General features: G+C 38.2%; 1 protein-coding gene and 1 long non-coding RNA gene across 8 annotated transcripts in view; one reads left to right on the forward strand and one right to left on the reverse strand.

Annotated features, from left to right (window-relative positions):
* The window catches only part of map2k5 (mitogen-activated protein kinase kinase 5), a 122283-nt gene that overhangs the window by 58845 nt on the left and 49312 nt on the right, over nucleotides 1-14126 (reverse strand). For all 7 annotated transcript variants that reach the window (XR_009794332.1, XM_061815415.1, XM_061815413.1 and 4 more), the window contains exons 11-17: nucleotides 8896-8977; nucleotides 7929-7990; nucleotides 5514-5562; nucleotides 5332-5405; nucleotides 4068-4118; nucleotides 3895-3966; nucleotides 2301-2330 (exon numbers count right to left, since the gene is read on the reverse strand). Coding sequence is in view for 6 of the 7 variants with exons in the window: in XM_061815415.1 (XP_061671399.1) it covers nucleotides 2301-2330; nucleotides 3895-3966; nucleotides 4068-4118; nucleotides 5332-5405; nucleotides 5514-5562; nucleotides 7929-7990; nucleotides 8896-8977 (420 nt within the window). In the remaining variant the exon portion in view is untranslated. The remainder of the gene's footprint in view (nucleotides 1-2300; nucleotides 2331-3894; nucleotides 3967-4067; nucleotides 4119-5331; nucleotides 5406-5513; nucleotides 5563-7928; nucleotides 7991-8895; nucleotides 8978-14126) is intronic.
* Nucleotides 1-14126, forward strand: part of LOC133498491 (uncharacterized) — a 37134-nt gene that overhangs the window by 19784 nt on the left and 3224 nt on the right. The window contains exons 2-3 of the long non-coding RNA XR_009794333.1: nucleotides 7589-7721; nucleotides 8823-8863. This is a non-coding gene — a long non-coding RNA (uncharacterized LOC133498491). The remainder of the gene's footprint in view (nucleotides 1-7588; nucleotides 7722-8822; nucleotides 8864-14126) is intronic.

The following is a 14126-nucleotide window of genomic DNA, read 5'->3' on the forward strand; positions in this document are numbered from 1 at the left end:
GACAAGGTTCGAGAGAGCAGATTTCGATGGTTTGGACATCTCCAGAGGCGAGAGAGGGAGTATATTAGTAGAAGCGTGCTGACGATGGAGCTCTCAGGCAAAAGAGCGAGAGGAAGACCAAAGATATGGTTGAGGGATGTTGTGAGGGAAGACATGTGGGCAGTTGGTGTTAGAGAGGAAGATGCAGGTAAAAGGTAACTCAAAGATTTTTTTTTAATAATTTGTAGACCTACAAGACATTTAAAAGATATATGGAGGATTTTTTTAGAACTGGTGTCAGTTAATTATACTGATTACAACTATTTTGTCATAACAGGAGATGTTAACATTCATGATGACAACAGATCTAAAGAGTATACTAGACGCATTTGATCAACATATTAAAAGTCCTACCCACACTCAAGGTCACATCTTAGACCTACTCACCTTTAAAGATGTTGAAATCCAATCAATTAACATAATGGATATGATTATTTCTGAATATTTTTGTGTGTTCTTTGAAGTATAGATTTTTCCAAAAGTTCAGACAACCTCTTTGTCTATTAAGAAAAGGTACATAAATAAGAATACCGTCACTAAGTTTATGGAGATCATAACTGTGTCACAAATTGTGAATACTGAAACAGTTGACAGCAGATAACAGTTTATGGAAAATTTAATCTGTAAAATCTCAGATGTCATGAATGCTCTCGCTCCTATTAAAACAAAGACAATCTTGAGGCAACTTAGAACACCATGGAGGAACACAATGATGTTAAAGAGCTCTAAATCAAACTAAACTCTAAATTGACGATGACCTATGTAGACAAAGTCTTTGTAATTTTAACCGTGAGCTCGACAGCAACACTTTTCTGAAATAATCAGTAAGAACTTCAACAATACTTGCACTTTGTTTGCTTTGATTGACAAGCTCACATATCACGAATCAGATAGCACCAGAACTTCTAAGAGCAGATAAATGCAATGAATTTGCTTGTTTTAGTGGAAAAAATAGAATCCATCAGGTTAGATATCAGAACAAATAAACAAAATAATAAAATTATTATAGATCTGAAGCCATCAAGGAAAAAAAATTATTACTATGTTAGAATTTGATAGTTGACAAAAAAACTGCACCGAAAACAGGTCAGCAGCTGAAACCATGAATTAGTCTCAAGTCAATAACATCAGACTTCTTCAAAGCTATTGCAAAGTCTGTGGTAGCTGATTTGCAGCAAATAACCAATTGGTCACTTCAGTCAGGCGAGTTTCCTAAATCCCTTAAAGCAGCTGCCATTAAGCCTCTTTTAAAAAAATAGAATGCTGGACGCTTCCATGTTATCAAGCTATAGACAGATCTCAAATCTCCCTTTCAAAACTAAGATTATTCAGAAAGTTATTTTTAACCAACTCAGCAATTTCTTGAATTTAAATTTCAGTCAGCTTTCTGAACTCATCACCGTACAGACTCTGCTCTTATCAAAGTGCTAAATGTTATAAGGTTGGATACTGACTCAGGAACGGTGTCAATCGTGGTCTTGTTGGATCTCTGTAGCTTTTGATACGGTAGATCATAACTGTATGTACTGTTTAACAGGTTGGAAACTATTTAGATAGAAACCACGGGCTTGCATTTCGTGCAGTGGCCTAAAATGGAAGCTAAGGTAACCAGAATCAGATTGCTCAACTAGAGATTATTGAGTTAAACCCATTTGAAAGGCTAATTAAGATCTGATGAGATTGGGAAGTCAGTTCTGTGGTCGGCAATTACATCTGAGCAGGACTTAAGGTAATGTAATGAGAGGAAATGCTGCACTCAAATCAAAGATAGCGTGTATAACTTTTCCTAAAAAAAAATTTAAGGGGCAATCTCATTGACACAAACCTCTTCCGCCTTGGCTTTCTAGAAGACATCTAATGCAAATTTGGAATCCTTCATTGTTCACTTGGATGGTGACAATTTTGTTTTCATGTTTGTGGAGTTCTATTTACCATTTGTTTGACACTAAAATTCTATAACTACATCCGCAAACAAAGAGTGCATACAGTCAGGCAAATACACAATTTTCATTTTCAATATTTTTTCCCTTTCACAGGGTTTCAGACAACAATATGTGTATGTGCATGGATTAGAACGGTATATTCTTTATGCTTGAAAGTAATGACGGTCACTTCGTGGGATTTATCTAATCATAATTTAAAAAAATAAAATGTCACCACAAACGCCTGAAATTAAACGAGTACTAAACAAAAACAATTTCCTTGAGTGTTTTTCTACTTTGGACTAATAATGGTAATGGATAATGGACTGAAGAACTCACCTGTGGATAGGGAAACATTCCGAGAGCCAACTATATGAAGAACAGGAGAACATGCAAGTGAATATTAGTTTGTATTCTTGAGAAAATTTACAAAATAATTCATCATGGCCCTTAAGTAATACATTCTGACTGTTGCTCAATTGGTGTATCTCGTCTCTCGCCAAAAGTCAGCTAGGATGGGCTCCCAGTCCTTCATGACCCTTAACAGAATAAAGAGTGCGGAAGGGATGGTTGGATGGGTGATTTTGAATGTTATTTTACTAGTTTTTAAATATCTTAACGGTCTTGGGGCCATGATACTTATCTGATATGCTTTAATTATATCAACCTTCGTGTGCCTTGAGATTCTCTGACACCAGCCTTTTAATAATTTCAATTGAAAGGCCACTAAGGCCAGCTGCTTTGGAGTAGCCTGCCACAGCGTCTGTTGATGTTTTTAAAAGGAGATTCAAGACTCAAATATTTGGTTGAACTTTTAACTTATTTCTTATCTATTCTGTCATTTATTTAAAACTTAATTTATCAATTCATTATTTAAAAAATAATTTGATCCCAGTCTATTGTTTCTTATTGTCCTTCATTCCCCCCATTCTGTCCTGTTGTCTTTTAGTCTTTTTAACATTTAAAATGTAACTTCAGTGTCTCCTCATCCGGAGCCTGCACGATGGGAGGTATCTTCGGTCTGTCCGCAGGGATGTCATTCTGCAGTTTCTTGCCTGTTGGTTACCAAAATCTGTGAATCCTGATGTTGAAGGCAGAACTATCAGACTGATACATGGAACCATTTAAACCATGCCGGGGATTTGGCGGATTCTCCGTCCTCCTCCTGTCATTGTGTTTACTTCTACTGTGTGAGGTGGATAGCGAGAGGAGCTATTGTTTCAACATAAAATATATAAATTGCAATAGGGCCACATCTTTCAGGCCTGGAGAAGTATACGGGTCTTAAGAACATAATATAGCCAGACTTTTGGTGACTTGACCAGTGTGCACAAGCACAGTTCAAATAGTAGAGTCAGTATAAGTACACTGTTAACGTGATGATGTATGATTCTTTGGTGGGTGAAATGTGTCCTGACATTTAGGTCACTAGGATGGATGAATGAATGTTTTGCTGTATATGATGTCGATAGGTAAAGATATATCTATCAAATAATAAATTGAAAGGTTGTGCAAGTAATTTCATGTATTCACAGTAATGATACATTAAATAAAACAGGACTAGTAAAATGGTTAGATAAAACCACAGAGTTCATGTCAATAATTTTGACACGACTCCTTTTCTGTGTTCTGTTTTATTATTAGACTTGTAATGACAATAAACGTGATAGACACAAAAACCCGAGGCAGAAGCGAAAATAATTTGTTCAACTGTGGCAATAAACAGATTGAGAATCAATAAGCAGAGTGGGCAGACAAGTGAAAAGAGTGGGATATTGAAATTTAAATTAGATTTGAAAACGTGTCACTCAGCCACTTTAGAAGACCTTGGGGACCAATGAAAACTGCATCACTACATCATCATTAGCTCTCATGAGAATTAAAACACATACGCACATGCCTATGAATCTCAGTCAGACATTTATTGTCATACCTCCATGAAAGAGATTCCAACACTCCAGACATCTGCATGGATACCATACTGTTCCCCTGATATTCGTTCTGGCTGTGTGCAAATCATATAATACATTTTTTTTCAAATTCCGTCATGGACATGGTTAAAACCTCTCAGTCAGAGAAAAGGTATGATAGTTAAGGTTCACTTACCGCCATATATGCATTTGTTCCCACATATGTTTTGGCAATTGAATTTACCAACTGTAAATGAGAAGGATCAAAGCCATGAATGATGATGACATTTGAGAATGAAAACTGACATTAATTTAATAGATTAAACTGGCTGACAACCAGTTCAGGGTGTACCCCGCCTCCTGCTCGAAGATAGCTGGGATAGGCTCCAGCTATCTCGCAAGCGTTGTGAGAACAAGCAGCTCAGATAATGGATGTATGGATGGATGAATTGAAATATGACGGCAAGGTTAGCGCATCTGCATCACAGTTCTGAGGAGGGTTCAAATCCCGGCACCGCCTCTGAGGAGTTTGCCCTGTGGCTTCGTGTTTTGTCTGCGTACACGGGGTTCCTACCACATCCCAAAAACATGTAGGGTAGCTTAATTGACAACTCTAATTTGCCCTTAGCCATGAATGTGAGTGCGTATGACGGTTTGTTTATGAGTGCCCTGCGACTGGCTGGTGACCAATTCAAGGTGTACCTTGTGTTGCTTGAAGATAGCTGGGCTCCAGTACACCCACACCATGAGTGAGGGTAAGCGGAATGGAAGATGAATGAAAGAATGAATCAGTGAATTGAAATATTTTGACGTTTTAAGGAAATGGTGTGGGTTCTTCTGAACACTCCTAAACACATGTATGTAGGTGTGCGCGCGTGTGCGTTTAAGTGCGTGCATGGAATGCGTTTGATGACGGTGATAAGTAATTCCCAAATGGCTGTTTTCCATTTAGAACGCAGATGAGTACACTGTGTTGTAATAACAGAAAGTGACTATTTCAACTGAGAACCTACAAAAAATTTGAAGTTAGAAAATAATAATTCTGCATCTATATAAATCTGGGCTGATGTTCAGACAAAATCCCAGATGGTTATATGAAAAAAATGCTCTCCATAGGCACACACAGATATGCATACTACATGCTGAGGAAAAAAACGCATTGACAAGGGTTTCATCGTCTCCCACCCACGCTTTCTCTACATTTCTTGAATGCATATCAATGAGGCTTCACAGTTCTGTATGCGGTCATACCTATGTGATACTTTTGAAGTGTGTAGAACAATAGGCTGGGGGAATATGAATGTATGAGACAGACCCTTGGGAAAGCACTGGGTCTGGAAAGAATGCAGTGATTGAAAGCTTGACCATAGACAAAGGACTGTGCAGTGTAGAGAAGTCTCTCTCTCTCTCCCCCCCTCAAACCCCAATCTTTCAGTAACATTCAACAAACAACAGTGTACCTGAGTGCTGACACCAAAGTCGCATAGCTTGACTTGTCCTCGGGTGTTTACCAGCATATTGGACGGCTTGACATCTGCAGAGACAAACTGCTTGATACAACTGCAACATCAGCAATCTGCCACTGATCTTTATTAACTTGGCTCCTTTTACCAACACAAATTCCAAACCCAATTGTGCTCACCTCTGTGAAGTATTTTTAAGCTCCACAGGTATGTTAGGCCTTTTACTACCTGTCAAAAAAAAAAAAAATACAAACATAATTACATCATTCAACTACACTCTCTTTTAAATAGTAGATTCACAAATTGTGATGTGTAGTAATTTTTGTCAGTTATCCATTTAAAGTTTTACGAAGACAGCCAAATAACTGAATGTCTTGATTCCACTACCTAGTTTCTTTTTATGGTGGGAAATGTCGCTAACTGGCCATAATGAGAATTGAATTATTCAAGGTTGCGTAGTTGATTCAAGACAGAGAGGCATTAAAGAAGTTCCCACGTTTACACACAGATTCTTTCATTAGTCAAAATTTTGGCTCTGTAAACCTTTGTCAAATTTGTCACTTAGTGCAGATACTACTTGAGTTAGAGTGTCTATCTTGAACAGTATTAAAAAGTGCGGTTAGTACAACATTTTAACACCACAGAGTGGAAAATGTACAAATGTACTGCACTTGTAAAAACAAATACACAACTAGCAGTGGGGGTATGTTGCAAAGCTCTTTGACCATCTAAAATGCCAAAGAAATGTTATGAGGACATTCACCCTTAAAAATTGTAATGTGTAAAGGGTTGGCTCCTGCTGCATGATACTTAAAAGTTGGGATGTTGAAAGACAGGCAAAGTTGTAAATTAGTGAATTAACACAGTCTCAAAAGCTGTCTTTGATTACAGACAAGTTTTGAGAAGGGGAGTTAGAAAAGAGGAACAGAGACCTCAGAATGGTAGTGATTGTTCAAATACAACACTCGCATATCAACACCAAGGCCATTATTATAAAAGGACTAGGCATAACAGAGGATAAAAAAATGGATGGGGGCAATCAGCAAAACAGCTGTTGTAAAGACTGCACCTAATAGAGGCTAATTAATCTTTTGACACGTTTCTTTTCTTCTACTTTAATCCAAAAACCCATTTTCTATATTAAATGACAAATTATCTTGTAGTGTTGATTAAAAATTTTGACTCAGTCACGCCTTTCGCCTTACTAATTTAATACTGATGGAATTCATATAGTTGTAGCGGAAAGCTACAAACTCACTCACTATACTCATATCATTATCATTGGCATACATGTTATGTTAATTTTAGCCTGAAAATGATTTAAAAATTTTTCTTCCAGTGTGGTTAGGACCCAAAAGTGGGTCACAGGCCTATTTTGGGTGGGTAGCAGAGAGCTAGTAAAAAAACTACATGTATTTGTATCGTTTGTTTTTTTTCTTTTTAGTTCCATACACAGAGGCAAAGCAAGTTCTGAATGTATTGGGAAAGGGACATCCAATGCACTTGTACTACAGCTACTAGTTTATTCGCTAAACAAATACTGCACAATGTAGGTTAGCTTCTGGCTTCCCAGTGTCAGAGCTGGAAATATGCTATCGTTATTGTCTCACTAATTTGAGATGGTGCTTAAAAATATACTATAGATGTTGTCAGAAGTTATTTCTACAACCCACCCCCAAAGTATTGTTGTTCTTAGGTGGATTGTAGTTTTGAAAAAAATAGGAAAATAGGCTAACAACAGTTGAGAACCACTGGATCAGACATAGTCAAGGATTTTTTTTTTAATTAAAGATGTTTTTCATGTGTATTTTGTATACAGTGGTACCTCTACTTATGAAATTAATCCATTCCAGAAGTCATTTCATAATGTGAAACTGTTGTAAGTAGACACACATTTTACATGTAAATACCCTAATCCGTTACAAGCCCCCCAACCCTCCTTTCAAACCAAGATACAGTTCAGGTTGTTTACGTTCCCTTTTGTATTCTGAATTTCTTTCGTAACTAGAGACAAAAAATTTCCAGTGAGAAGAAAATGAGTATTTGAACACCCAGCTATTTTGCAAGGTCTCCCACTTGGAAATCATGGAGGGGGTCTGAAATTTTCATCGTAGGTGCATGTCCATTGTGAGAGAGATAATCTAAAAAGAAAAATCCAGAAATCACAATGTATGATTTTTTAATGATTCATCTGATTCGGATGCCTCCCGGACACCTCCCTTGTGAGGTGTTCCGGCCACGTCCCACCGGAAAGAGACCCCGGGGACGACTCAGGACACGCTGGAGACTGGGATCCCTCTGGAAGAGTTGGAAAAAGTGGCTGGAGAAAGGGAAGTCTGGGTATCCCTGCTGAAGCTACTTGCCCCGCGACCCAACCCGGAAAAGAGGTAAAAAATGAATGGATGGATGATTTTCTTTTTTTATATATGTACACACACACATACTTTTGTGCATATGTTACATAATCCTTCCACACTCAAAAAGGAATACTAAAAATAAATTACAAAATAACATGACAATCATGCCCATGATGAGTATATGCAAACCTCCAACTACAACTGTATACATTTCACATCATATACAGTTAAACTTACTGCCACAGCAATTCTTCCCAGGACATGCTCTGGAATCCTTTTGTACACGTCAAGTGAACCACCTGCATTAGGGGAGGGAAGAAAAAAAGTTAATTTATCCCCCCAAAAAAATCACTTGTGTTTAACTGATTTCTTTTAGTGGACATACTATGGAAAATTGACTTTTTAAAGTTTGTATGCAAATAGTGGGATCTGTGTACTCTGAGTGACTGTGTCAAATTTGATTAGATAAAAATGTTGTCGTCTGCCAATTTCAGAAAATTGTACAGTATCTGTGTATCAGTACTTCTGTCCCATGGAACAAGAGAAGACCATTATTTTGTTGAGATATGTGTGTGTGTGTATATATATATATATATATATATATATATATATATATATATATATATATATATACACACACACACACACACACACACACGCAGAGAGAGAAAGAGAGATTTAAATAAAAAGGTGCACACAATTTTGGACTGTCTGAAAATGTATTTGTAAAAAAAAAAAATCTGTCCTTATCTTAAATTAAACTACAAATTATCCTGAGAATTCTTAATTTTAAATACAAATCTAAGAATTATAAAATAGGTTGGTTTTTTTTTTATTTAATTTTGAAGGATACCAACTGTAAAGGTTAAAGGCGCCAAGCCATTAGACATACTTTGTTGACAGTTTGGGAAAAGTGTGAAACAAGGGATTTAATGCATTAACACAGTTAACACACACAGGAGGAAAACCACTAACACATCTCACCCTGACTGACATACACCAGTGTGCACACATGCATGCAAACACGCAGACCCCAAAACTCTACTCAAGTCAGGATTTATTACACCCTTGTAGCTTTTAGCACATTACCATGCTAAGCAGCTTATAACACCATGACATTGTTTTGATCAGCAGATGTGTAAATGGAGACATGGGAGAGATACAGAGGACAGGTGAGTGAAACACCAGCCATAGAGAAACTCACCATCCATGAATTCTGTGCATATGGATATCCTGTTTTCCACAAAAAAAGCACTGAAGAAAGTGATGATGTACGGTGAGTCACACTGTGATAAGAATATAAAAATTAATAATTACACAATACATGAGGTTTTCAACATTATTTTCCATTTGGACTTATATTAATAGAGTGGAACCTCGAGTTACAAAGTTAATCGGTTCCATGACTCAGTTTGAAACCAGAAACATTCTTAACCCAAGGTAATGTTTACAAGTGAAATTAATGGATATACAATTTATCTGTTCCAGGCCCAAAATGAAGATACATTGTCTTTTTATCAGACTGTTTAGTCAAAAATAACTGCAATACATAAATAGCTGAAAACCCACAACTTTAAATAATAAACAATAAATAAAAATGGTAATTTTATTGCTCACAAACTTTAACTAAGGTGGGGGAATAGAGGAGGACTATAGCTCTTCAACCAAATCCCTTCTATAACATGGGGAAATTGACAGATGCTCTTTCTCCTGGTTGTTTTGTTTCCCATTCACTGATGGAGGGCAAGTTTCTGTTCGGAAAAAAACAAAAAAAATCTGGAAGTGGGACATCACATTACTGAAAAGATGAGTTGGTCTCTTGGCCAGTTTGCTACATATTTTTTTATTATTATTTTCATCCACTGACTTATTTATTTTTGATGCTTTGCTCACTCTAATTACCTGCGAGCATTCCGAAATTTTTGTCAGTCTAATAATCAGCAAAAAACCAACAGAGATACAGCGCTTACCTTTTCAGTAGCATTGTGTGACACACAATCAATGACGGTTGCACAACACAAGAAGGACAGCACAGATATTTCTGATCATCAAGAGGTTCCTCTTTGGAGTCATTCTAATTTCGGACTGTTTAGCCCTTTGTCCACTTTTTGTTGAATAGTTCCTTGCCTTGCTATCACACCTACTTTCACCTTCATTGATAAAGAAAGCAGGACTGTTACTCGCTTCTGGATTGGCTGAATGTTTGCATGCGGAACTTCTGCTGAGCGAAAGCATGCCTGGAGAGCTATAGTATTTTGACGTCATTACTACACAGACATTAACTGCTCATTGTCTTAATTGAAGCAACACCACAATCCTATAATTAACAAATACTGTAGATCGTATTTTTTGATTAAGTTAACCTGATTTCTAGACATTTTTTTTTACCACGTCAATCAAAAGCTGTTAGATTTGTTACTGGATTATCGAGAATGCTGAGGTAGATTCTCCGCCACAAGTGTAACAAATTTCAGCCTATGCTTGTGACACAGAGTCCACAACTAGTTTTCAGCTTCAATGCATTATGTATGATCATTACACAGCAAGAGTAGGCAAAATCCATACCAATCATTTGTCTACAAAAATTTGGGACATAAGCAGAACTGTAAATAAACTGGTTCGTTTACAACCGGAGGTTCCACTCTATTTGGGTTTGGTTTCTCATGGGAGGTTTTTTCTTGTTTTCTTTTATATTTAGATTACTGATATAAATAGCACACAGGTTTGAGGATTTGTTTCCCAGATTAACCTAATTAATAGACCATTTTTCAATGAGGTTGTTCATTATTAAACAAGTCCCAGTTTTTCCCCAACCCTAACGGGACAAGCCGAAAGAAAAAGAAGAACAAGAAGACAGAGAAAAACAAGGCTATTTTACCGATTTCAAAAAAGCACAGAATAGTCCAATGCTTTGTGAAATGAATGAAAACCCGACCATTGTGTGTGACTCAGAAGATGGATTCTTTATGAAGGATATACTGGGAAAAGTTTCTGTGAGGCAATTGATTTGTATTCGGAGTTTACAGGGCAGCACGGTAGCACAACTGGTTAGGAGATTGGCCTCACATTTCTGAGAACTGGAGTTCTAATCCTGGTCCTGCCTGTGTTGAGTATGCATGCTCTCCCCATGCCTGTGCAGGTTTTCTCCAGGAACTCCTTTACCCTGACATCCCAAAAAAATGCATTAATTGGAGACTCTAAATTGCCCTTAGGTGTGATTGTGAGTGTGACTGCTGTCTGTCTCTGTGTGTTCTGCAATTGGCTGGCAACCAGTTCAGGGTGTACCCCGCCTCCTGCCCGATGATGGCTGGGATAGGCTCCACCACTCCTGCGACCCTTGTGAGGATAAACAGCTCAGAACATGGATGGATGGATAGGAGTTTACAGTTGAAGCCAGACGTTTACACACACTGTGCAAAAACACTTCATTTTTTTGTCTCACTGTCTGAAGTCAAATTAGACTCAACCTCTCCTGTTTCAGGTCAGTCAGGATTATCAAAATTATTTAATTTTGTTAAATGCCACAATAATTAGTATCAGAATTTCTTAAGATACTTTTATATTTTCTTCAAGGTCAAAAGTTTAAATACAATATTTTCAATATCAAATTTCCTTTGAACTGCATGACTTGGGTGAAATGCTTAACTTAACTTTCCACCAGCTTTTGACAGTACTGTCTGATGGAATCCTGGCCCATTCCTCCTAGCATAACTAGTGACCAGTAACTGAGTCAGGTTTGTCGGTTGCCTTGCTCGCATATGCCTTTTCAGATCTGCCCACAAATTTTTGATAAGATCCAGATCAGGGCTTTATGATGGCCACTCGAGGAAATTGACTTTGTTAGACCCATTTGTGCCCGCGTTATCTCCATGTAATGTTTTTTTATTCATGATGCTGTCTCTTTTATTAAGAACTCCAGTTTCTGCTGCATCGAAACAACATGACTGCAAACGCCGTGCTCTACAGCACGTGATGTACTTAGGTAGAGAAGATTTGGCCTTTTTCCTCTAGATTTAACGTTGGTCATTATGGGCTAGAGCTCCAATTTAGTTTCATCAGATGATGGAACATGTCTCCAGAAGTTAAGATCTTGGTGTCTTGTCTTGGTGTCTTTTTACAAACTAATCTGTTTTTATCTTTCTTGAGGACTAATGGGTTCTTTCTCAGTGAGGGGCCTTTCAATCCAACTCGGTCCAGGACTCGTTTCATTGTGGATATTGACACTTTCTTACCATCTTAATCCAGCATCTTCACAAGGTCTTTAGCTTTTGTTCTGGGGTTGATTCGCACATTTCGGACAAAAACATGTTCATCTTTGGGACACAGAGCCTGTCTCCTTACTAAGCTCTGTGATGGCTTGATATTCCTATGATTATACTTGGTACCTTCAAGTACTTGTAAATTGCACCCAAGGATGAGCCAAACTTGTGGAGCGCCACAATTCTTTCTCTGAATTTGTGAGTGATTTCTTTTGATTTTCCAATGATTTTGAGGTGTGGCCTTAAATACATTTCCACGTGTGCTGTCATTTAATTTACATGTTGTGAGTTCACCTATCAGAAGCTTCCAAAGCCATGATCTCATCATCTGCGCACCCCCCACCACCACCACCACCACCACCACCACCACTTTCTCTCGGTACATATTACATTTCGTGTAAATCCACTTTGACCTCAAAGAAAATATAAAATTCTCAAAGAAATTCTCTCTCTCTCATTATTTTGGCATTTAACAAAATGAAATAATTTCCGTGATCCTGACTGAGAAGAGAGGTTTAGTCTGATTTGACTTCAGACAGTGAGACAAAAAACTGTTTTTGCACTGTAACTGTTAAAAAAAAAAAAAAAAAATCACTGATTATTTTGCAACTATTTAAATTGTTCCATTGTCTCTGGAGAACCAAGAACCTCTGAATAAGCATTCCACCACATGGTTTAGCTGAGCTTCTTCTGTAAACAAATGGGATTTAGATCAGGGCTCATAGAAGACCACTATGAAATAGTCCAATGTTTTAGTCTCAAATATTATTGGGAGTTTTTAGCTGCGTTTTATGTCAAAAGCCTGTTGGAAGCCTACAATTGTGACCTATCTTTTTGAGATTTTGCAGCTATGTCACACAAACCGTTAAAAAAAAAAAAAAAAAAAAAATCATACATTGTGATTTCTGGATTTTTCGTTTTAGATTATCTCTCTCACAGTGGGCATGCACCGATGATGAAAATTTCAGACCCCTCCATGATTTATAAGTGGGAGAACTTGCAATATAGCAGGGTGTTCAAAAAATGGTTTACAGGGTACACCCTGAACTGCTTGGCAACCAATCGTAGGGTACATAGAGACAAACAAAAGTCACATTCACAATCACACTTAGGGGCAATTCAGATTCTCCAATTAATGCATGTCCGGAGAAAATCAACGCAGGCACGGGGAGAACATGCAAACTCCACACATGGAGGGCTGGAATTGAACCCCGGTCCTCAGAACTGTAAGGTCAACACTTTCCAGCTGCACCACTGTTCCACCACACATTATACATAACACCCTAATTTTCAAACTTCAGCCTCATCACTCGATCTGATACTATTTTCACCTGCAAGACATTCTTAATCAGCTCTTCCTTTAAAATAACCCTTACTCAATTTCTCTTCCCATCTGCTCCATGGTAAAGTAATTTAAAACTTGCTTCTAAACCTCTACCTTGCTACATTTCCACCTGCTCTCGTGAATGCACAATATATCAACCTTTCTCCTAATCATCATCTCAAACAACTCCTGAGCTTTTCCTGTCATAGTCCCAACTTTCAGAGTCCCTACACTCAGTTTTTGGCTCTGTGCATTCCTCTTCTTCTTCTGCCAAGGAATCCGGTTTCCCTCCTCTTCTTTGTCTTCGACCCACAGTAGCTGAATTTCCACCGACGCCCTGCGGGCTTGCGGTGCTGGGCGTTGTTAACCCGGGCCACGACCGTTATTTCAGTGGGGACTGTGGGTTTAAATTTCATTATCAGAAGGGTACCAATATTTCTTTAGAAATTCTGTCCATATAGGTTATGAACAAAATTGGAGACAGACGGCAGCCTTGGCGCAGTCCAGCTCTCACCTGAAACGAGTCTACATTTATTGCCGGCAATGCGGCTCAAACTGTGACACTGGTTGTTCAGGGACCGAACAGCCCATATCAGGGGGTTTGGTACTCCATAATACCGACGAATCCCACAAAGGATTTACCGAGCGACACAGTCTCCATTCTCCAAGTACACAAAACACATGTAGACTAGTTGGGCAAACTCCCATGCACCCTCGAGGATTCTACCGAGGGTGTAGAGCTGGTCCACTGTTTCACAGCCAGGACGAAAACCACATTGCTCCTCCTGAATTTGGGACTCAACTTCCCGATAGACCCTCCTCTCCAGCACCCCTGAATAGACCTTACCAGGG

Source organism: Syngnathoides biaculeatus, chromosome 3, assembly GCF_019802595.1.
Source record: "Syngnathoides biaculeatus isolate LvHL_M chromosome 3, ASM1980259v1, whole genome shotgun sequence".
Classification (NCBI taxonomy): domain Eukaryota; kingdom Metazoa; phylum Chordata; class Actinopteri; order Syngnathiformes; family Syngnathidae; genus Syngnathoides; species Syngnathoides biaculeatus.